A 26,910-nucleotide genomic window follows, 5' to 3' on the forward strand; every position below is an offset into this window, starting at 1 on the left:
AAATCCAAAAAGAGAGAGAAATACAGACAAATTAATTGCTAAAAAAAGAAAATAAATGATAGATTTCCTTAATGGTACGCCAAATGCGCAGCATGTCCTTTCTGTTTCTGTACTGGTCAGATTTTTGACCCCTAATGTGGAAACTATATCCAGTTTGAGCAACTGTGTGGCAGGGCCTGCTGGGATTCGACTGCTTTGGGGCTTTCGTGAGGGGGACTGCTCTCCACCCTGCATCCCGGCGGGCCCAGCCCCAGCCCCACCCCCACCCCCCACCTCACGGCAGCTGAAACAGGGCCGTTCACTCACAGCTGACAACTACACACACGGCTACAATGACAGCTACATGCCTGCAGGAATCACTTTACCGTCTGTGCTGCGGGAAAAATGTGTCAGGAATGTGTAAGATGTCAGGTGAGTAAGCATGGAGGACAGACACATCTGAGACGAAGGGGCTCTCGGACTACCGGAGAACCATTTGGGTGGCCATGTCTTCTCAATAATTTGTGATTTAATTATCATTTTATGATGTTATTTAACATGGAAGCCCATTTCCACCATGTATTAACAATTCTTACTTTTTTCTTGCAATTCTGAAAGTCATATGAAGGGAGTTGCGAGGCATGGACTCATTATTGCAATAAAAGTCATTGGATTTTTTATTCCATGGCAGCAACAAGCTTCTGAAATTGAATGACTGTTTATACAAAATGTTCAAGTCACAAGTAAGAATGCATTAATGGCACTGCATTAGATATACAAAAATATCAACGTGGCATCTGCAAACAAAATCTAGACCTCAGAATTAATTTATAATTTTTTTTTTTTTTAGATAATATTATCATTATAATTTTAGACTACAATTTACCACATCATTTGTTACTTAACCATTATTTTATCAGTACAAAGGGGCACTTTTGGGGGTTGGTGTAAGCTCTAAATGTCCTTGTTGTCAGCATTTCAAGAATTGTCTTATTTCAAAATGCACTTACAAAACTTTAGAGCAAAAGTCAATAAATGTAAAATGTGGAGTATGGCACTGGGTGCATGCAGCATTTGTATCTGTCAGAGAAAGGCAGGTTGGATTTCAGCTTCAATTGGCCAGTGTTTGATTCCCTTGAGATGTAGAAAACACAAGAGGACAAAGTGGGATGACCACAATGATGAGTCATTTAACACCACTTCAACCCAGAAGACTGTACTTTCTGCTCTTATTAGGTAACCAAATACTTTCCGGCTCTTACAACACTTTTAAGAGGACAGAGGTAATTAAAACTCTGTTTTTGTGTGTCTATGGGAAGAGCTGCTGACTGGGACTGATTTGCTTACCAGGCATTCAGAAGTATGGAAATACTATTAAAACATTAAAAGCTCCTGCAATTGGGTGCAACTACAAAGAGGTCACACACCCTTGAGCTAATTAATAATCTGCCCTCACAGAATGATCACTGTTAAAATATTAGTATATATTAATATTAGTGTACAAGATAGCATTGCTAATTCAAACTGTTTTGAATTTTATTTTCACTAAAGTTATTAGAAACATTAGCGCAGACACTTTACTTGAGTGAATGGCTCACCGATGACCTGGATGATCTCAGCCAGCAGCACGCCGTCGCTCACATCCTGCTGCAGGTCTTTAATCAGCCGCTTGTGTCCCGATTTGGCCAAGTAGTGATTAGCCCAATCCGTGTAGATCTGTCAACATGAGAAAAGAAACCTCGTTTATAAATCCATCCATAAAAAAGTTTCAAAGAACTAGGATTGACGACGTTCACGTAAGCGTGACGCATCTCTCCGGCGAGACCACGGCTCCGTGCTTCTCTATTCAAGTCCGCTCCATTGTGCCTTATTCAAGTTATTCAGCAGGAATAATGCTCAAATTCTCCTGTCTGACATCACAGAAAAGCCCCTTCACTGGGGAAGGAGGAGGGAGACCCCGAGGGAGCCTAAATTAAACCTCTGAAAGGAGTTATGTGTTGTTTGCTGTTTGGAGCAGGTCTGTCCAAAAACATTCCCGTATCCCGTCACATTTAAAGAAAAAGGGCGAAACAAGTCAAGCAGTTCAAGCTTTAAAAACCACCAAACTGTCACATTGCTGCAGTTGCAGTGCAGTAAGAATAATAAGAAATTATATATATATATTTTTAATTGTATTTAAAAGTACATTCATATTCAAAGTATTTAATTATTAAACAGTTTGTCTTTGACGTTTCTATTCACTGAACATTCAAAAATGTATAACTGTTTCCAGAAAAATATTGCAATAAAGACTTCATTTAAAACATAAAAAAAAATCTTCCTGACTCCAACCTTTGAACAGCAGTGTATTTGTCAAAGGTACTATATATTTCTGTATGTGTAAAAATGTATGTTTAAAACTGACTTTATGAAGTTAAAGTAAAACCCGCTTTATGAAAGCAGCATTCATACATAATACACATCCTCCACTGGGACATTTTCTTTTATAGCAAAAATATCCATATACATGCCATCTGAATCAGCACTTAGGATGACACAGTTATGCTGTGAAATACAGTACACTGACCTTTATATTCTGAGTCAGTGAGGCATGATGCTTCAGTCCCAATGCTGTAAGAATATTGTGACAATCCCTCATCTCACACAAAAGCAGCACTTAGAAAATCGCCCCCATACAAATCCTGCTTCGTTGTGTGGTAGCCAAACTAGCATCTAGTATTTCTGCACTCTTCTGAGCCTGTGGCTTTGTACAGTCCACTCTTGACCCGAGCATGAGCTGTTCTCTGAGTTCAGACATGCCTTTAGGGCTGCTTTGTCACTGAACAACTCTGGAGAACTGAACAGGTGGCTCTTGCATGCATCTGCACGTTTAACCTGTGTGAGTAAGACGGGAAATATCAAACGGTGCGTTTCAACAATTTACCTACAGCTGTCACTCGGACTCATCTTTAAGCTCAAAGCGGAGGTACAACACTGTTCAACTACAAAGGCTCTCATGTCAAACACTAATCACAGGGCCGTTGGTGTTAGTCACAGACAGAATTGTTAGGTTCACGAGAGAGGCTTTTAAATAATATGGGACTTTAAGGCAATTACAAAAAAATCATTTAATTGAGGTGAATGTAAGGTCCGATAACCGCCCTGATTAAATTGTATTCCTATTAAATCATAATTTGCAAATAATCCTAAAAGATCTTAATGGAATAAAAAAGATTACTATTAAGAATTTTTATTGGAATTATAATATATGGAGATTTTATTTATAATATATATATATATATATATATATATATATATATATATATATATATATATATATATATATATAAATATAAAGAGTACAGCATTCCAGTTGAAATGTTTTTTTTTTTTTTTTTCTCGGTTACATTTAATTAAATTTGAATCATAATTTGAAAATAATCCTAAACAATCCTAATAGAATAAAAATATATTCTTAAGAATTCCTTCTGGAATTATAATACATTATAATTATATTAGAATAATCATCATTTGTAACCAATCCTTAAGAATCCTGAAAAGTCCCTAAATAATTAAATATGATTCTACAGAGTAATCTAAAATTCTAAAATAAAATAAAATAAAATCCTAAAATGTAAAAATAATCATAAATATTTTGTCAGAATTTCTGTGCATGTCTGCATGCATGAAATTAATTCGAAATTACTATTGTAATAATTATTATACTACAATTCTAATATATTATAATTTGTATAGGAATCCTGTAGATTAAATAAGGATCTGTTCTGCTCATGATTGCAACTGACTTTCCTAAAATGTATTTCCTTAGTTTCTCACAAATCTTTCCCATTTCCTTTCATCTGAACAATTTTTCCAACAAGTGCAAACTTTTATGCATGCTTTTAATACTTTAATGCTTCTTTTCATGCGTCATTCACTGAATTCACGTTTGCTGATGCTTGTCTCTAAAGGTTTACTGTTGATCGTTAAAACTGACCTTTCTTTCACACACACATACAGAATGTATATATATATATATATATATATATACACAATGTATATATATATATATATATATATATATACACAAATGCATGCAAACACACACACACACACACACACACACACACAAGTATAGAGAGGAACAAAGCATGTGGGAGCGTCATGTGTGTCGGGCTGGTGAGAAGGGTGACAAACCCCCTCTGCACATCTCCATCCCCCCTTTAACTCGAGCTCACACTTAAAAACAAACACACTCTGCAGGTTTCAAAGATCGAGCACATGCACTAGATCATACAAGACCCTCCAGTCTAGACCTGCCAAGTTTACTCACATATAATACTGTATGTAGAACAGTAGCATATACACAAAAGGTGGTCTTTATCTTAGGAACAGTATTGAGTAGATATGGTCAGGTATGACTGTATTTATGATCAAATCAATGCAGCCTCTGTGAACATCATCTTCTTTTAAACTTTTTCTGTAAACTTTTGAATGTCAGTGTAATCCTAAATTACATTTTTTACTTTGTGTTTTAATAGTTTGAGGGAATTTCAAATACATGCATTTTATTTAAAAATTACAAGTTTTATGGTGAAATAATGAGCTGCTTTCCTGAGAGCTGTGCAGTGGATGTCTCTGGTTGATGGGGTAAGGTGTGGCAGACTGCCGTGAAAGTCAGTGAGCAGTGATTGATTCTTGAGGTCAAGCATTATAACGAGGAGAGTCAAGCTGAGGTGAGGAGTGTAATCCTCATAGTAATCGTCATAGTAACAGAGAGCGCACACTTTCATTCGGCTTATTTACATGGTCAAGTATTTGATGTCTAACAGTGATGCATCATTAGAAGTGGAAATGCTTGCAATAAACAGAATAAACTAAGAGTTTGGTTCCATTAAAAAAAAAAGAAAAATTGTTTCTGCCAAAATCAGCATTGTATCTGGTCGGTATTGAATAGTACATTTTTAATTTTACGCAAAAAGCGATATTCACAGAGATATTTGGTAATGTTTTCTCCCTTTTTTTAAAAACAGTGACAAACACCAGTCTCACTTTTTTGCTGAATGCGATGCATCCACTCAACCAATCACAGTGCACCATTCAACGCACTGTAAATAGTAACAACCAATCACAGCGCACCATTCAATGCACTGTAAATAGTAACAACCAATCACAGCGCACCATTCAACGCACTCTAAATAGTAACAACCAATCACAGTGCACCATTCAACGCACTCTAAATAGTAACAACCAATCACAGTGCACCATTCAACGCACTGTAAATAGTAACAACCAATCACAGCGCACCATTCAATGCACTGTAAATAGTAACAACCAATCACAGCGCACCATTCAACGTGCTGTAAATAGTAACCACCAATCACAGCTGACCATTCAACGCACTGTAAATAGTAACAACCAATCACAGCACACCATTCAACGCACTGTAAATAGTAACCACCAATCACAGCGCACCATTCCACGCACTGTAAACATTAACCACCAATCACAGCGCACTATTCCACGTACTGTAAATGGTATCAACCAATCACAGCGCACCATTCCATGAACTGAAACAGTAACAACCAATCACAGCGCACCATTCCACGCACTGAAACAGTAACAACCAATCACAGCGCATCATTCCATGCACTGTAAAGAGTAACAACCAATCACAGCGCACCATTCCACCAGTAAATACCAGTAAATTTCCATCACGTGCTTTCAGATGGAAATTATTCAGATGCATTTAATACACAGAGCCATAGATCACTGACAAGTTACGCTATATCACGTTCATTAGATGGAAGTTGAATGTAAGGGAAATGTCGTTTTGGAACTTCTGTGGTCTAATGTGATATTGTTGTTCATGTTCATGATAAAATTTAATTTATAGCATTAACAAGATGACCTGTTGAATTTATTTGGAAGTGATGTATTTTTAGTCCAGTGCCTGTATATAAGATTAGTATTGACCAAGTCAGAGGCTGTCATATGTGGATCAACTTACTATGTAGTGTATTTTCAATAGTTTCAATATGAAAATAAGTTTCATATTGATTCAATGGATTTATTTCATTTTGAGAGAGAAAAAAAGGATTGTGCTTTGATTACATTTTGGGGAATCTTTTTTTTATATATAATAAATCTTTGAAAATCGAAACCTGGATTTGAATTTTGAATGTTATTGTAATCTAAAGATGCTATGTGAAAGTTTGAAACAGAAAATAGTGGTTTTCATCTTGTCACTTTCTTGTTAAAGAAAACACATCTTAACTCAAATTAATCAAAATGGATTTATTGCGTTTTGGAATCAAACTCTTCAAATGAAAATACACATTTTAGAAACATCCCTGTTGAAATGTTTGATTTATTTATTTATTTCTTTTCTGAAGAATGAAAAACATAAATACTATGCCAAAATGCCAAAATATTAAATGCCATCAATGTATATTTACTGAGTAATCTACTTTCTAAAAAGGGGCTCAAAATAAAAACTTTCACCTGAGATTTGGGTCAAAATTACAGAAGAGAGACCATAAGTAATTTATTTTCACACAGAGATTGTTAGGGCTATTAGTAAAAACTGTTAACAGTAAAGAAAAAAAAAACAAAGTAAAAAAAAATTGGCTTCCCCAACACTGGAGGATTTTTATTACACTGAATTACGTTTGATGCTGTGTGTTAACTGTGTATTATCACACACTGTTGTTATTGTGTGTCTAATGTGTGTAAAGCCACTTAGGACAGGAACAAACCAGTGTTAGTCATTACCATCCAGAACTAGGACAACCATTGTAGCTGGGATGAATAGAGATCTATTACCCAAGACTGACAGAAACCCGCTCAGGAGAGATGCTCTATGGGAAATAAACATCCACCTCTTTGCTTTTGTCCTGATTATTAGTGACAATAGTGGTCTGATTTTATCCAGAAGAGTAGATTAGATCAAAATTGAGACACTGTGAAAATCATTTTTAAATAAAACAAATATTACTGGAGATTTTTTTTTTGTCTACTTCCAAATTCCATGTTTAATTTGTCATTTCTTTGTAATTATGTGTGAAATTTACTAATGAAGGTTTCTGAATGAAAATTGTTTCAAAGTAATTCCTCCAAAGTTTTTTCAGTACTAAGTGATAAAAAAAGACCAAAATAACACACATATACCCCCCCCCCCCCACACACACACACAGGGTCAAACTGAGAGCAGATAGGAAGACACTTAGGATTCAACAGATCTATTTTTCCTAAAGGATCAGAAAGAAACAGTGCACAATTAAAGCTTCTCATACAGAAAGACTCACACTAAAATAAAGAAAAACCACTATTATCTTCAAAGAAAAAGCAGCACCATCCTTTCACCCACATGACTACTAAAAAAGATGCATTTCATCAAACTCAGTCACACACACTGGGAGCTTTTGTAAATACTGAAAAAGGTTTGTCCGTAGTTCTCATGGCCTGCTCCCTGCATCTCTGCCGTGACCCCTAAACCGTAATTATACTCCCCGCGTGACCTCAAAGTGCCCTGCTTTTAAGTGTTTTCCTTCAGCCTGTGATCAGATTTCGGCCTAGTTAAATTAGCCTTCCTCTTACCCATCAGGGAAAGGAAACCTTGATTCCTGGTGGAGAATGGACCATTTTAGACAGTTACCACACAAAAGCATGAAGACGAGAGAGGAAAAAGACATGCCCGAGTGTTTTCTCAGTCAGAGAAATGGAAGAAATAACAGCAGTCTCTTAACAGACACTCCGCCAACTTAAAATGTGCTAACCTACACTAGGCCAACCTAAAGTATCATTATAGCATTTTTAAAATGACATTTGATAGATTGTAAGCTGTCAATGTGAAATATCTAGTAGGAGATTGTGGCCTTGATTTGAACTGGTGATGTGTGAATTATGTGTGAATGTGTGTGTGTATATATGTGTGTGTGTGTGTGTGTGTGTGTGTGTGTGTGTGTGTGTGTGTGTGTGTGTGTGTGTGTGTGTGTGTGTGTGTGTGTGTGTGCGCGTGTGTGTGTGTGTGTGCGCGTGTGTGTGTGTGTGTATATATATATATATATATATATTAGGGGTGTAACGATACGCGTATTCGTATTGAACCGTTCGGTACGAGGCTTTCGGTTCGGTACGCGGTACGCATTATGTACCGAACGGTTCGTTGGACTAATTAATTATATTTGCAAAATAAATAAAAAATTGTGAAATATAATGATATGCGTTCAACAAGGTAGCTCAATAACCCAAACGACGTAACAGGCAACGCCCCTGACACCCCCGAAGAAAAAAAAACACCATATGTTATATAGGCTACTCAGTCAGGCGCTCGCTCACTCAGTACGCGCTGAAGGCTCGTTGCAAAATGGCCAATGCGTTTAACAGACCAGAAATATAAGATCCTCCAATAACCAACAGGTCTGGTGTTTGGGTGCACTTTACCAATCGATCGGGGCATCCGAGCAAGCACGGAAATCAAAATGGACTAGAACTGTACTGTGTCGGAATTTCCTGAGCAGTACGATACAATTAACAGGCCTGCACGTTATTAGATAGAACAACTGTTATAAATAGAACGTATGCACGGGCAGTTTTGAAAACTCCACCTACTTTGCTCTTGGCATAGTGCAGCGCAAATCGCGTTGTATCTGAAGGGCAACGCTGAGCCCAGGGTCCAGCGCCGCGCGTACTGAGTGAGCGAGCGCGCTCTGTAGTGGAAAACGCAGGTTTTAAGAATATGCTTAATGTAATTGAGCCCCGTTACAATATTCCTTCACGAGCTAATTTCAGCCAGACCGTAATTCCTGCTTTGTGCCAAAAAACAAAAGCCCTATAGAGAACCAATTGAGTAAAAACACACTCAATATAAAGAGTTATAGAGTTCCATATTGTATTTGTTCATAACTACTACAACAATAATATAAAATTTTAAAAAAAATTTTATAAGGAGCTGTTTTTGTTTTATACAGTATGCTACTAAGAAAACACCATAGAAGATGGGTAAAGAATAGCTCCATCATTGTTCAATGTAAAAAAAACATACTTTGTTAGTTTTAATAAATATATTTTTTTAAATCAAGGAAATGTATCTGGCAATTTTTTCTTTTTGCTGTATCTAAAACGTACCGAACCGTACCGAACCGAACCGAGACACCAGTGAATCGTATCGAACCGAACCGTGAATTTTGTGAACCGTTACACCCCTAATATATATATATATATATATATATATATATATATATATATATATATATATATTACACACACACACACACACACACACACACATATATATATATATATATATAATATATATTTTTTTATATAATTTAAAGGTTTTTAATATTGCCCATTTATAGGTTATCTAGTCATATAACTAGTCATTAGTCATAAAAATAATTATTGTCAAAAAAACTAATCACTAATGAATTGTATAATGACTTTTTTTTTATAAGGAAAGCTCTAAAATTTACAGTTAATAACATAATTTTAGCATTGAAAAAATGTATACGATAATAAAAGTTAACTAAGAGCACAGCATATTTACAAATAAAATATTGTTTTGTTAAAATTAATAATTCATTCATTCATTCATGAAAATAATAAAAGTAAACTAAGAGCACAGCATATTTACAAATAAAATATTGTTTTGTTAAAATGAATAATTCATGATAACAATAAATGAAAAGCTAAAAAATAATTTACGTTAAAATTAGAAACATTAGTCGAGTTCACAAGTGTTTTGCACGTGTGGCTTTGGTCGTGTCCGCCGAGCTCCACAAGCACTTCAAGTGGCTTTGGCCTTGTGCTAACATGACAAGCTCCGAGAGCGGCTCTTGACTGCTGCCATGTCTGTGGCTTGGAGATGAAAGCGTGAACATTAGACTGATGTGAGCGCCGCCAGATATGACCTCTGGGACTGTGAGAGTTCACTCGGGATTAAGAGCCACACTCAGACCAAACAGAAAGCAGGAAATATTTCGCCGTCCGCACAAGTGCTGCTTTCAAGATGAAGAACTGGAACTCAACAAGTTCAGAGCCATCTGCACAAACCAGAACCCAGCACTTGATGACACTCGAGCTGCGGTTCTCAAATTAAACAGTACCCTTTTAGATTTTACATATTCACACATACAATCTGCCATCTGCAGGGCCGGGGCTACGAGACACATCCAGGATCTACTGAAGCACCGTCAGCTCTAACAAACTGTCCCTATAAACCATTAACTACTCCTCACCTTCAACCACAGACAGTCTGCTCAGCCTGTGCTGTATGAATACGTGATTTGATCGAAACAAATGTTTCCCTTCTGTTCTGATGAAATATGAATAATAACATTGGTCGATTTTGCTTCAGCCTTGAACATAATGTAATATAACTTCTCTGAGTACTACAGTCAAACTTCTCAATAAACCTTCCGTTGTACTATTGTACTGATGAAACATTCGTTTACAGGCAGATAAAAAGACAAGTCAGACTAAACGGTTGGCACATATGCTCCAGATTGTCTGTGGTGCTCAAATGGGCAATGTGGGTTCCAATCTGGAATGCATCAAGTCATAATTCCGCATTCTTACAAAAGGATTTCTTAAACCCGGGATGTAGGGGAACTTCAGAGGGTTTGTGAGATGCTAACATCATCACAGTACTGTTACAAAAACCAACTCTGTTGGTACCTTAGTAATGTTATCAAATGACATTACTATGCTACTTTGAAATGTAAAGTGGTACTGAAATTTATGAACCGTTGTATTTACATATAGCGATGGTACTAGCACAGTATATGTCTCAAAACTTGATAGCACCATGTAGGTCTCAAAACAAATGAAATGACCATGATATAATGTAGAAAAAAAATTTAGTACTATGGTATTTTTTTTGTGTGTCCTTCCTGTTTATTCTCAATAAAGTGACAAAAGGCCCTCAAACCTAATTGAAAAAGGCAGATATTCAATACTGATGCTGAACTGTTGGCGCAAGCAACACAAAGGTCATGGCTTCGATTCCCAAGGAAAATACATGCTGCCAAAATGCTCAGCTTCGGATAAAAGTGTCTGGCAAATTAGTAAATGTAAATAGTAAACGCTGAAATAATAATAATCCTATAAAATGAGCAGAAATGGGAAAGAAAGGTGAAAGAAAAATAGAGATGATTTAGAAATCTCTGCCCTTTGAGGTCAATGTTTGATGACTCTTAACAGTAAATCATGTGCTCTTTTTAAAATCTCCCATATTGCAATACACATAACGGTTCATAAGGTCATAAAAATCAATAAACAATGAAGCTGAATAAATAACTCAAGTGCAAGTCTCGAATGTGGTCATTTTAATTTGCACAAATGGGGCTCCTGCGGAGTACGTGAAATTAAGTCTGGTTGAGATTGGACGTCTCTAATTAAGTAGCCGAGATGTGTATCTCGCTCTCCCAGACCAGGATATTTAAAGGTCCGATGATGAAGTGAATGAACGAATGTGAGGTGCTTTTAGCCTTCGCTCTGATTCTTTCATCTTGTAGTGTCACTGCAATATTCCCTGATGATATTATCGGGTCGCACGGACACGTTTCAGCCTCCATCACCTCCTTTCCTTCTCTCATGCACACATCCGACCTTAAACATATTCAGTTCACTGGCACTTGTGCTGGGCTCCCCATGTAATCCATAATTAAACGTCTCCCCTTATCACCTCATCACCAGACAAGGAATAAGACGGCCTGCATTTGTGCCTTTGACGTGCAGAGGATAAGACCACCACACAAGCCACAGGAAAGACTACGGTGGGTGTGCATGGATTAATAAAGAGAAAATATAAAGGGTGCATTCAGAAATAAAAATAAATTCATTATAAGCAGAGCTGTTGCTTTACTATTATCTGTCATATGGTCAAACATAAACGCTGAAAGACAACAACAAACAAGCTTTCTGGCACAACACAAAATAAGTTTAAATGCATTAAGAAAATCCACAAAAACAAAAACCTACAGTACATCAAGTATTTTCAGTCATAGGAAATACACAAAATATGCAAAAATGGTAAATAATTTTTGCATTTGACACAAGTCAAAATGTTTGCATATAAAATGCATGATTAGTGTTAGACTCAAAGATTTTAAATAACATGATTGTTCATAAAACCAAAATTATAATATAAACAACATAACAATGTAGTATATATTAGTAAAATATTGTAATAATACACAGGTGACACTGTTTAAAATATGTATTTTTAATATTACAATTATTATTATATTATAATATATATATATAAAATAGTATAAATGTTAGTATGTACACAATAATTCCAAACATAAAATCTATATACTTCAATTACATTTCTCAATTGCATTATTTACAATTATCATTCATGAATTATCCACTATGAAAAAATTAATTTATGTACACATATATATGTATGTTTTTTAGTGGAATAAATGAGCAATAAATTGTAGTTCAAAACTTAAATGACAAACAAATCTGAGCAAGCTACTGAACCCTACAACCGAAAAGAAGTATTTTACCAGTTTCATGCTATGATTTTTGGGATCCCAGCGCCACAGTATTACACTCATCTTCTGCAATTCAGGTGCCGGCGGTCCAGACACACAGATCCCATTTACAATCCATCAGCAGAGGAGAGAAGCATCCATCACAACCATCCACAGAAAGAGCGATTCAGAAGAGCTGAGGAAAGGTCTGACGGAGAAGGAAGAATGCTAGGTCCATGCTAATGGAGAAAAGGAAGTTCAGATGAACCTGGATTGAATGCAAGAGAGTGAAAGAGAGTTTGAGAAGAGTGGATGGGTACCAGAGATCGAGAGAAAGTGAAGCAGACAGAACTCTCTCCACTAATGTGCAATGCTGAGGGCAGCTGCCTCCGAGTCTGAAACACAAGCTCAGGGGAGGAGACACCAGCCAGCACTCACATGAACCAAACCAAACAGCTGAAGGGGGTGGGGAGGAGACACCAGCTGGATAGACAGGCAGTGCGGCGTGGGGGAATCCCTCTGTACCTCCCCCACACCACCCCTGCATTACACCCTCTCCCTCCAACCATGCAACCATTCATCCATCCCTGCCCTGAAAGGTCCTGGCAGCACACCGTTCTGGCTCTCCATTAGCTAAGCATCAGAGACCTGAGTTTGTACTATTCAACTATTATCCACCTCACAATTATCAACAAGTGAAATCAAAAGCATCACCTAAGTAGCTTCACTGCACAATGCACACTTTCTGGTCACACTGTTTAATTTTCAACGGAATAATAAAAAGTCTGTTGTGAACGGGTATCTTTAATGGGTAAATTACCACTGGCAAGATGGACTTTTAATAAAACTTGTCTGTGTATGCAGTAGAAACAGAACTGGTTTCAACTGACTAATGACTGACTTTACAGGAAAATTGAATTGTTCTGCATCACTGAATCATTATTTTTCTGTTTATCACTGTAAAGCTGCTTTGAAACAATCTGTATTGTATGAAGCACTATATAAACTGTATAAAATGGAGATAAAGAGTTGTGCGCTAACTTTTGCCATTAACTTTTACGTTCAGAATTCGTTTTTGATTTTGGCACTTCTTCTCTGTAGATCTGACTGTCAGTGAGCAGGATTGTCTATTAATTGTCACCTTGTATTATTTTGTATTGTGTCAGCTTTGGCAGATAAATGTAAACATTCCAGAACTTTTTTGTTTCTAGTCAAAATAACCCAACTGTAGTTTGATAGAGATTAATTGGAATGCACAATGAGAATGAACTTATCTGTTTTTGCTAATGGAAAATATTATATATTAGGGGTGTACGTGTATTTGAGCCGCACGGAAAACGAGTGCATGCTAGAAGTAGAACCGACACCTATTTTTCACGCAACACAAAAGCATGTTGGAAGCGTTTCCAGGCAAAATAGAATAGGAAAATATGTTTATATGTCATTTTGTATACAAATACATATTGATTCATGACACTTTGATGTTTGAAAGTCTATAGGTTGACAAATTCAGATATAAATGTAATTAAAAAAATTAATTAATAATTATCGATTTTCAAATAATGCACCTGTCAAACATAGTCTATTTTGCCGTCAATACTGTTGACGGTGTCCTTTTTATTTAAATACTTTTAAGAGTATTTTATTTAGTGGAGAACTTTGCAGCAGTATTTTATTTCTTATTCTTTTTATATTTTATATATATTTTATTAAAAAAGTATTTACAAAAAGTGTATAGTAATAACCTGCAGTTTAATGTTTGCATTTCTTTCCCTTACTGTACCGAAAATTAACCGAACCGTGACTTTAAAACCGAGGTACGTACCAAACCGTGATTTTTGCGTACCGTTAAACCCCTAATATATATATATATTAGGGGTGTAACGGTTCACAAAATTCACGGTTCGGTTCGATACGATACACTGATGTCACGGTTCGGTTCGATACGTTTTAGATACAGCAAAATGTAAAAACATCTCAACTTTTCAGAATGCCGCAAGCGCACCGCGGGTCATGTGACAAGAACTAACCAATCAGCTTCATCCTTTCCCGTAACAAGGTTGAGAGCTCAGCCAAGATGAAGGAACAGCTGATCATAGTTGTATATGGATTGCAATTTTGAAATAAATTTAGTAGCAGAGCTACTGCAAGCGATTTTTAGAGCTGCAAATCCATTTATCCTTCGCTGAAATTTCCGCGTCTCATGGAGAGAGCACGTCATTGTTGCTTAGCAAAGACAGACGCCTCATGAGCGCTTCTGCCCGAGCGCTTTGGAAAGGAGGAGAAAGACGTGCTTAGCGTTTTCCACGCGTTTTTAGGAGCGATATGTGAACGGCCCCTAAGGCGCTCGCTCACTCAGCACGCGCTGAAGGCTCGTTGCAAAATGTCTAATGCATTTAACAGACCAGAAATATAAGATCCTAAAATAACCAACAGGTCTGGTGTGTCTGGTGTGTCAGGTCTGGGATAGTTTGCTGCGTGCATGTTTCTCCTTTTTTTCGTCTTTTCCCAGATAGTACTGACGCATATATCCCAGATATTCCCGCTGGTGTTTTTTTTTTTTTTTTTTTTTTTTTTGTATTCCCGCTGGTGTACCCTGTCATGTTGCAGATGCGACATACCGTTGTTTTTTTATCCACCACTCTCTTGCCATCACCATTATAGCTTAAAGGGAATCCAAAGTGCACCCAAACACCAGACCTGTTGGTTATTGGAGGATCTTCTCATTTCTAGTCTGTTAAACGCATTGGCTATTTTGCAACGAGCCCTTCAGCGTGTACTGAGTGAGCGAGCGCCTGCTGAGTAGCCTAACATAAACATATAAGATGGTGTTTTTTTCTTCTTCGGGAGTGTCAGGGGCGTTGCCTGTTACGTTGTTTGGGTTATTGGGCTACCTTGTTGAACGCATATCATTATATTTCTATCTCTCTCTTTTGTTTTTTTTTTTTTCAAATATAATTAATTACTCCAACGAACCGTTCGGTATACATAATGCGTACCGCGTACCGAACCGAAAGCGTCGTACCGAACGGTTCAATACGAATACGCGTAACGTTACACCCCTAATATATATATATATATATATATATATATATATATATATATATATATATATATATCACATAAAGTCTGGAACAACATGAGAATGACATGGAACTATTAATTAAATCTGTCCTCAAAACAAATTATACACAGACTTGAGTAACAAGTACAGTATTTTCTGTATTGTGTAAACGAGATGTAGTGGTATTCTGAGAAACTCGATGCTCTTGAGGTGGGGCTCTACCTCAAGAACTGCAAAGATCCCAGAAAACCTCCACTCTAATGATATTGTGGGTAAAGGCTGAACCCCAAACCACATACTCTTCATCCTACATAGTATGCCAGGTTATGATTACTGCATTCCAGATCATAGGACACCGAAAACAGTTGGAAGTGTGCTATAATCTTTGGATTTTGTAAGTATGCATCAATATACAGTATATACATGCTTTCTGACCTAATATTTGGCCAAAGGAGAACTGGGTCCCCAACTGAGCCTGGTTTGTCACAGATGAAGTTTTGGTCCCTTGCCACTGTCGTCTTTGGCTTACTTAGTTTGGGGCGCTTGACTGATTGTACAGACATCACCGAATCATCAATGAACTGAATTTAGCTGGAATAATGTCTCACTGTTATTGTCTTCTTGCATTAAAGACTAACTATTTTGACACTATCTGACAACGTAAAGCTGCTTTGACACAATCAGAAATGGATAAATTAATGTTTAATTAAAGGTGACTTGACTATTGCCCCTAAAGCTTCAGCTAAATATGTAGATATAACTTTTCACTCAAGTATGAAGTAACACAAAATGTGCAAGAGTGGAGGATTGAAAACCACTGATCGAGAGACTTTCTCACTAACTACTTTCTTTAAACTCCTCAAAGGTCTAATTCAGCTAATCTGATTGTAACAAGTTGAGCCAATTTCATTAAACACACTTTCACGTCAGTGAAATAACGGACAGTCAATCATATTATGAATAAGAAAAAGTCTTAAAACTGACAAGATGATTAATGCATTCAGTGTGAAAAGGGCTGATCGCTCTAATGACGATCTACACTCCAGATCTGTGTGCTGACCCCTGCCAACCTCCCGTGGACCCCGAGGGTCTGAAAACACAGAGGTCAGAGCCTCCTTTCCCTGCGGTGCTGGAGTGTGTGCTACAGACTGCTGGCAGGAGCTGCGGCGCGAGACACGAGGTGCTCCCCATGTCCAAGCTCTCGCTAAAACCAATCCAAAACACAAATTACAAGCCAAAATTCAGTTTCTGGGGATCGCCCAAGTTACTGCCCTCATTCCCACACTAAAGTACCCTAGAGGCTGAAAAATGAAGCACGTTTTAAAAATATACAACACACACAGGGGTTCTTACTCAAGCAGATGTTTTACAACTATGACAGAAGGGATCTACTCGAGCTTGAGGAGATTTATTGCTGGCAACGCTACAGTGAAACTGAAGCAAGCTATACTTAACATAATATAGTTCAATTAAAAGTGAAAAAGGTTTTTAAAAAAAGTTTTACTGCACACGGGATAAAATAAAATCTATATGTGATAGAATTTATTTTGACAATCAGAGCTACACGTTTACACCAAATATGTACAACTAATAAAACTACCATTTAGTGTTATTTTTATTTTTATTTATAATACAACCATTTAACATAAATTCAATAAAAGTAAAAAAAAATAAAAAATAGGAAAGTTAAACTTCAAGTTAATATCACAACATATCTAATTACTGTACACTGGATAAAGTCAAACCAATTTTTATATAAATATAAAATTTACATTAAAAACAAGTAATAATCAGTGTTTCTTTAGTATTTTTGATATAGTAGAAACAGTTAATTCAAAACTTTAATAAATATAATAAATAAATATGTCTATTATAGTATTTATTAAAATGGTTAATTAGCTTTTGTTTATATTTTTCTTCTTTTTATTTAAAATTTACGTTTATGATTCAGTAATTTTATGTGATTTTGTGATTTTTACCAGGTTTCCCACCCCACCCTAATATTTTTATTTATTTTTATTTAATTTTTCCGTCTTATTTGATTTACTATTTCAGTATTAGTTTTAGTAATTTAAGTACTTCGATTTAAACTAATTTATTTCAGTGGCCAATGCCTTTCATAACTTCATAATTTCAATTTTTTTAGGATAAAGTTTTTCCTGTTTAAAACATTTATGTTTTACTATATTTTGATACAATATAACACAACATAGTATATTGTAATATATGCAAAATAACTCTCACTAAATCAGCCTTTTAAAAAGCGAATTGCCTCTTTATAACTCAATCAAATGATGAGAAAAACACACTGAACATTTGAGCAGATTTATTGTGCTTCTGTAGAGGCGAGTGATGTGTGGCAGACGCTACATGTGACAGGCAATAGTGAACAAGCTCATTAAAAAAACAACAGCCATTCATTGTGTCAATAGATGGTAAAATAAATCCAAGTATGTGAGGACAATGTGGGGGCTCACCCTGTGGAGAGGCTCTTTGTTTTGGGAGACCCCCATCATCTGCTTTTCGAGGGGGTTTGGGGACGTTTAGGTCCCTACTGCCAGGCTGTTAGGGAGTGGGTGGGACATATGGGCTTTTCTGGGGCTCTTTCTGACCAAAAATCATGAGGGATTCAGAGGCACCCTGCATATCCCGAAAGAGAACAGAGCCTGTGGTGGAAGGGCTGGAGTCGTTGTGTGAACTCAAACCATGAAAAGACACTTGTAAGTAATGTCCAACTGCTAATGTCATGCTTCTGTTAGCTAACATTTTAGCATTTCCTTTCGATTATTCCTCGTCTTACAAACATATAGCATGGCAGTGATACTGGTTTTGTTGAAATACCAACACAAATGATTAATTCTCCGGGGGGAAACTGCAAATAAGTTAAAAAAATAATAATAATTAGTTTTTAAAATGTAAATTTAACATTTAAATTAAGATTAATATATAATATTTGGTTATTATATTTAACAGATATATTAAAATAAAATGATTATAAATATTATTAATATATTATATGAATTGTAAAATACTGATATTATAAATAAAAAATATTTTAAGATAATATTATTTCATAATATTTAAAAAATAAATATTTCAGAAACTTTGTGATGCGTGTGGTTAAGTTTATGTAATAATTATATTATTAATTACGAAAAGTATTTATAATAAACATAATATGTATATCATATGAAATATTTTCACACACACACACACACACACACACACACACACACACACACACACACACACACACACACACACACACACACACACACACATATATATATATATATACACAATTAGAAAATATAATTTATATTTGAAACAATGAAATATAAAAATAATATCTAAACATATAAATTACATATGATGTAAAATTATAATTTATATAATAACCATATGATAAATATAAAGCAGAAATCTATTAAATACATACATGCAAACCTCAAAATATAAAAATTCACATATGAACACATTTTTATTATATATTATTTAAATTAATGTTATTTTAATATAGATTAAAATAATATAAATTTGAATATTATTTTAAAAAATATATATTTTCTTTACTATTATTTAAGACAAAAAAGAGAGAGTTAGTCATGATCCAAATGTTAGTGTGATGTTGGACTAGGACATCCTACATCCACATCACAGTAACATCTGTGGGCGGTTGCCATAGTTACCAAATGGCTAATGAAAGTGTTTAATCTAGATGTTACCATGCTGTTAGAATAAGGTCCTCCTGCAGTGTTTCTCCTGCATCATAATGAGCCTCTTTTGCTACAGTTCATGTGCAATGAACATCAACACAGCCAGCAGTAATAGTAATAGTAATACAAATAATAACTGTTAAAAAAATGTATATTCAAGCCAGCCTGGGTCAGTTATTGACACTAAATGCATAGAAACTGATCCTACCCAGAATCCACCTGTTCAAAGTGAGGACCTAAATAATTTCAGTCAAGTCCCTGTCAAAGCAGCCAGTGTCCGATATTTTAAAACGGCAAAATTAAACGACAAAGTTCAAGCACTGAAAGCTTCATCAGTTGTGACCTTTCACCCCAACCTGTACACAAGTGCATGCTGACCTTTACTGTTCACATCGCCCATGTCACAGCAGATGTCTGGTTCAGTTCCCAAGCAGCATGCGGACACATAACGACACGTTTCTCAGTGTGTACCACAAAAAAGGTTTAGTCAAAATAATAAATACATACATGCATAAAGCAGTAAAACAGTTCTTGTCGTGCATGCATTTCTATTTTAAAACTACAATATGAGCATCATGTTTGCGCTGTAAATGTCCTCAGAGGAATCAAAGATCTAAAGTTTTAAGATATGCAAACATCTACACATCTAAACCATCTTCCTCTTTAATCTATTTCAGTCTCTGTCTGTTCGTTACGCCCACCATCATCTATTTCATATGCAAATTCTTGCAAGACACTTTAAGGAGAAGAAAAAATGGATGCTTTATTTCATCCACTGAGATGAGATGTTTGCTGAGCTTTATCCAGCAGGACAGGCTGCAGTCTTTCTTTTGCGTTTCTGATAGAAGGCCTCAAAGGAAGCTCGCACAGGTACAATCGAACAAACACCAACGGGGGACATTTGTCATGCATTACGGACACCTGCTGTGCACACATCGTGAAAACAAGCTTCTAAAGTGTTTAAAAGTACTCTCACACAAAGATCTGCTTAGGATCCTTCGTGCCATTAGGAAACAGTGATGTGTTACAGAGGTAGAGACAGATGGTGACAGCTAAAACGAGCAAGATTTCTTCACAGCCTGACTCTCTGCACATCCTGACAGTATTGGGATGCTCTCTGTGTTTGATTCAGAAAAATCTGACTAGAAACCCTGCAAGCAAAAATGGAGAGCATACTATGCATAAGAGCAATGCATTTTGGACAGCATTATAGATGTCCTTAAACGAAAAGTTGCAAAAAAATCATCAGTTTACTTAAACTTATGCCATTCAGAATTTAGGATTGCTAAATAAAAAATAAATAAAAAATGCATCCTTTGAAATGCAACAAGACTCTCAATTTTTCCTACTTTTGTGATCATATATATATATATATATATATATATATATATATATATATATATATATATATATATATATATATATATATCCTCTTTCTTTTTTTAATATAACCAGTACAGTAAATGAAAGTGACCATTGGGTGAAGGCATCAAGACGAGATTTCCATGCAAATGCATGGCTGTATTGTTATGTTAATATCCTTTCTCTTATTCAGTGCTAAAGTGCAGACAGCCAGTCCACTATATTAGCAAATTAAAAGCACTATCACCTGCAAATCAATATGGAGAAAGAGGCAAAGATTCAGTGATGCATAATAACATTATTTAGATATAACACAGAGGTGCTTAGAGTTGTTACATCCTTAATAAATGGATCCAATCTCTTTACCAGATGGCCACAAATGGTGGAAACCTGCAGTGTTTTTAATGTGTTTACACATTTACTTCTCACTTTCAGTGTTTATTTGATGCATACAATGATTCCCTGAATCCAAATGCACACAAACCAGACATGACCCTTATTTGTTTTGGCTGTACTTGTTGTGAAGATCTAGCTAAGACTGTGAAATCAGGCTCATTATGACTACATTAAATCATTTATATCTTTCTGAATTATTACTTACGAGAGAGAGAAGTACATGCTCAAAGCACTAGAGAGCGCTGTAGACTACATCATGATCATCTGCTCATGGACTGAATATGTCTTCTGCACGGATCTTTTTTTTTTCTTGAGTTAATTGAGTGGATTAGTATCATACTTTGATTGGCATTTTACATTGTACTTACGCATAATCCATGATAAACTGATCTATTAACAGAACGCATTTCCTGAATATACCCGACATTTATACACATGTGCTCACCAGTGCTGCATTTATTTGATTTTATTTGCATATATTTTAGAATGTCATTTATTCCTGTGATGCAACGCTGAATTTTCAGCATCATTCCTCCAGTCTTCAGTGTCGCAAGATCCTTCAGAAATCATTCTAATATGCTGATTTGCTGCTTAAGAAACATTTCTTATTATCAGTGTTGAAAATACTTGTGCTGCATTATATTTCTATGGAAACTGGAATTTTTCATTTATATAAAGTCCAAAAGAACAGCATCTTTCTTTCTGAAATGCCAAAGCAAGACCAGAACTATAGCATGCATGTAGAGTAAACACCCAGCTACTACGTTGACTGTATATCACACACACACACACACACACACACATACTATATATACTCACACATGCATCATCTACTATCTCTAAACACAGACTGCCAGCGCAGCTGAACGCCACACACAGGGCTAAACGTACTGTTTCTCAGTATAATACCTGATTCTGCTAAAGCCTGTGTCTGTGAGCCAGAGCTGCGGATATAAACGTGCATCGTCAACATAATTATTGTGCAATGCTGTGCAGTGATAAATAATACTAACCACAGTCAGATTTGGCCAAACCATTCACATTCAAAACCACGTCTGTCTGTTATTATTCATTACCTTGCATATCCAAAGGTCAAGCTCTGGTTCCTCAGTTCTTTTGAATCAGTTTGTGTCCAATCTGCACCCTCCTATCAGAGATGACACACACACACACAAGAACACACTCTCCTTTCCCTTGACAAAGCCTTAAATGGCATTTGGACATGTTTGCAGGGAGAGAGAGAGGGAGATGTCTCCTGGGTTGCCTAGCAGACTTACTAACTCAAAAATAAACCGAGCCACACTGGCTTGCTTAGATATGACTGAGAACAAATACACACACACACACACACACACACGCACACGCACAAGCTCAGAACCAGTAGGCTGTTAAAACAAACACTCATCAAATAGCCTTTCACAGAATAATGGTGTCACCATAAAATATAACATGGACATGCCACATTTTTTGGACACTCTCATGATTTGAATATCATGAAAGTATTTAACATAAAAATGGCAAAGGATATAGTAATTGTTCAGTGTTAAGGTGTGTATTAAAGTGTATAACCACAGTGCTATTTTGAAAGAAACACACACACACACAGATTTACTAGATCTATCTAGATGAGCATCTGAATATCACCTTATAAGGCAAAGGTTTACTAGTGATTCAGATTACAGTGTATCGGTTATCGGTTTGCAGTAACGGCCCGATATTACACATGTATTTAATTGTGCTTTTTTAATATCTCTATTATTTTTGCTGTCATCTAACGCTAACTAAAGTTCTTCTTTAAAAACACTAATAATTTCATTCCTGTTGAATGTGATCTTTAACAAATCTCAAAATTTACACAAAATAATATAGAATTTAGTTAAAATATTGGTAATATATTGGTATTAGTGCACAATACTGCTGCTTTAAGTAGAAGTATAGTATTTTATTATCTTCAGTATGTATGTATATAAATCACTTTATTACAGGAAAAGAAGACTCAACCTGAACTCAAACACTATTAACATACCCACACATATCTTTCTAACCTGTGTGTCCTCTCCGCTGTCAGCAGGATGGTAGTTTTTGCCTGTTGCCCACCCGTCTTGGCTCCCGAGGTGGAGGTGAGCGATGCTCTGTGGGGGGCTGGCGAAGCAGGGCCGGGGGGCCACAGCTCGGGCGGGCACCTGCGGGATGGGGAGGGCACTGTGGATCGGCTTCGGCAGTCCAGACTTCATGTTAGTGACCACCAGGATAGCAGGCATCTTCCCCTGAACCCAGAACCTGTCCACTGTATCTCACCACACACTGAAGCATCCAGCTTGCTTGAGATATTATTCCCAATACAGTGCCTACTGTAGTCTTCAAAAAATCAATCCACCTGTAAGTTGAGCAGTCCGAGACGCTCTTCTAAATGCAAATGTGAATCTGTTCAGCACTTGAATCTATTCGGTCCCAGGTTTTTCTGAAGTAAATAGCCCAAAATGGAAAATCCATGACAGGAAAAAAATCACAGCATCATGGGAAGGAAAGGAATATAGATGAGCAGCAAATGTATGACAGCGGCGAACTGTGCTCTGCTGGTGACTGCAAGGCACTTGTCCACAATCTCTCTCTCTCTCTCTCTCTCTCTCTCTCTCTCTTTCTCTCTCTCAAGCAGGTGTGGCTTTAAGATGGTAACAACAGTAACTAGTGGCTCTTGCCCGACACCAGTGTGTAAGCACTAGTTTTCTTTCAGCTGTGCGCACACACACACACACACACACACTACACCCCTCCCATCTTCAGAGAGGACGTCAGAGCAAATGAGTGGTATGAAACAGCAGAGACTGGATATGATTAGCTTGTGTGTGTGTGTTTTGTTTAGAAAGGAAGGAACTATGCATGTCTACATGTGCAAATACTATAGGTTAGAATTGTTGGCTTGTGTGTGTGTGTGTGTGTGTGTGTGTGTGTGTGTGTGTGTGTGTGTGACAGAGAGAAAGAGATAGAGAGAGGGAGAGAGAGAGAGATGCAGTGTTCTCCATGTTTTGTGCTTTCCTCTAGGCACACTGCATGCAGTAAAAGTCAAATGAGGTGAAGGTTAATTGCAGGGATTAGTTTGTCTCTCATATTTCTCTGTTTTTATTCATTATTTCTTTCTAATAAACTCTCAAAAATCACTGCAGAGATCCACTTCTGTTTCTACGTCTTTGTTTTTAATGCATTTTAGAATGATAAAGCAGTTCAGAGACATTGGAAGAGAATATATCCTACATATCCTACATAATTGTGTATATATATATATATATATATATATATATATATATATATATATATATAATTGTATTTTATTTACAAAATTTTTGAAATCATATTAGAATGATTTCTGAAGGATCATGTGACACTGAATGACTGCTAAAATATGTCCCTGTCCCAAATAGCACCCTAAACCCTCACAGTCTTCCTCTGAGTCCGCACTTTTGCGACGTAATGTCGCTTTGACTGTCGGGTAGAAGTCTGCTGCGAAGTGTGGATCAAGGGTGCATAACGGCCGCAAAGGGAGTGCTCACTAGCACCCTTTTGAATGTTTGACACCCAGTGGTTGAACTAGGTATTGCAGTCCAAATTCAAAATGCTGGAGAGGTTTTTTGTTCACCTGGCCCCTCCTCCTCAAACTTGATGTATACGCAGGTTGCCAGATTGACTACACAATAGCGCACTTGACGATGAATAAAATGCAATACACTGTGTTTTCCGCCAAATGGCAACCTGGCTTGCCGAAATATACAATTTGGGTAAACTGGCAGTGGGCTGGTTTCACAAACCTACACAGTGACCGAAATTCTGGCCCGAAACTCATTTTCAAAGGAGAATAACTGACTGTAGCTTTGTTTTTCAGATAAACAAGTACATTATGTAAGTTCTGTATGTTAACTTAGCATGTTATGCTTTAGTAGAGTCAAAAACGTACATACAGCACCTTCTGTTACATTTTGTTCCTGTAGCTCAGTTGGTAGAGCACTACGCTATGAAGCGCAAGGTTGGGGGTTCGATTCCCCGGGAACACATGATATGTAAAAATGTAGTCTGAATGCACTGTAAGTCGCTTAGGATAAAAGCGTCTGCTAAATGCATACATTTAATTTAATTTTTAATTTAAATTACATTTTAGAATATATTATCATATCACTGCAGACAATGGACATATTACCTGAGAATGACGCTGCTGCCCATTACAATTAGACTTTAACAATCTGACAGTGTCCAATCCAACACAACATTTCAATTCAGGTTAAAGGATTGGTGGAGTTCAGTCATTCATGAAATGAAAGGGAGTGAAGTAATGAGAAGATTGGGGTCTCTAGAGATTGTTGTTGATGTCCGCAAGTCTTCCCGGATCAACGTAATCCTGTTACCCATAATGCAAATCTGTGTGCATTTTGCATTTCTGTAACTATGCATAAAATCTTACCGGTGTATGAAATGCAAAGAGAAGTGCGACAAGAAGACAAAAGGTAATACGCAGATCTGATCAGCTGAATAAATGAGATCAAAACGAGAAATCATCTTCCATCAGCGGTCACATTTCAAGGCCTTACTTTTGAGTCATTGCGGAGGCAAACCCTGTTCTCGTTCTGTCATTTCACCAAATCTGTCAGTGGGGCACAAGAATATCATTCAATAACACAGTGATGACTGGATCCACTGAAGATTAAGGTGGAAATGGTTTAATTAAAGTCTGATTGAAGGCTTTTATCTTTAAATGTATATTTAAACAGTTGCAGGTGTGTATTATTGCGGGTTGGTTTAATGGAGTGCTTGCGCACACACACACACACACACTCTTCATCATGACACAACAACTTTTGAGAGCAGCTTTGTAGTTGCAGGTTGACATTTTCAGTCCAATCTATATTTGGAAGCTGAAAAGCACTTGAGACTAAATCAAACCCTGGAGATGTTTGAGTAGATGTAGATGTAAACGGCTGTATTTCATTACAATAACATCCTGAAGCTTATCAAGGTACAGTAGGACATTCCTCAAAATAAATAAAGCCACAGAGTAAAGCCACACACCTGATAACATAAAGGCGCACTAATTGAAATCTAGGCTCTTCCGTGTTTCACCAAATGGTTTCGTTGTAGGTTTCCTGTAGTGAAATTCATGTAGTTCAATGACTAAAATAGTATAAGGTCACTTTAGTATAAGGTCCAATTCACACTAATAACTAGTTGCTTTTTAGCATGTCTATTATTGACATATTGGCCGTTTATTAGTGCTTATAAAGTACATATAATGCAAAACATTTATAATCCTACCCAATACCCTAAACTTAACAACTACCTTATAAACTATTAGTAAGCAGCAAATTAGGAGTTAATTGAGGCAAAAGTCATAGTTAATGGTTAGTTGACAGTGAGAATTGGACCCTTAAATAAAGCGTGACCAAAAATAATAATAATGATAATAATAATAAAATGCAAAAAAAAATTAACCTAAAACTTTTAAAATGAGGAAATAAATAAACAAATGAATACATACATACTGAAACTTTTAAATAATTTTAAAATAAAATGTCTCAAAGTTACGGTTTAATATATATATATATATGTTTTTTTTTTTTTTTTTTTTTTTTTTTTTTTTTTTTTTTTTGCTTTAATCTTAAAATAAACTGACATTGACAAATACATGGAGCTTATAACTTGCTTATAACTTGCACACCCCTCTTCCTAAAGAAATAAATATAATAACAAAATGCAACAGTAATGATAATAATAATAATTTAAAAGCTATGAACATTAAAACTACAAAAATTATTAAAAAAAAAACTAAAAGGAATAATATATATATATATATATATATATATATATATATATATATATATTATAGTATCATAAAGTATCATTGTAAAAAATAAAAATGTCAGGTTTCTTTCAGATCAGGTAA

General features: G+C 36.2%; 1 protein-coding gene across 1 annotated transcript in view; it reads right to left on the bottom strand.

Moving 5' to 3' along the window:
• The window catches only part of LOC113051939 (neuron navigator 2-like), an 84,309-nt gene extending 60,816 nt beyond the window's left edge, over nucleotides 1–23,493 (bottom strand). The window contains 2 exon segments of the mRNA XM_026216131.1: nucleotides 1,578–1,695; nucleotides 23,030–23,493. Coding sequence (XP_026071916.1) covers nucleotides 1,578–1,695; nucleotides 23,030–23,245 — 334 coding nt within the window. The 5' untranslated portion in view covers nucleotides 23,246–23,493.
• Between the last annotated feature and the right edge of the window lie 3,417 nt (nucleotides 23,494–26,910).

The sequence above is a fragment of the Carassius auratus genome, chromosome 32 (assembly GCF_003368295.1).
Source record: "Carassius auratus strain Wakin chromosome 32, ASM336829v1, whole genome shotgun sequence".
Lineage (NCBI taxonomy): Eukaryota > Metazoa > Chordata > Actinopteri > Cypriniformes > Cyprinidae > Carassius > Carassius auratus.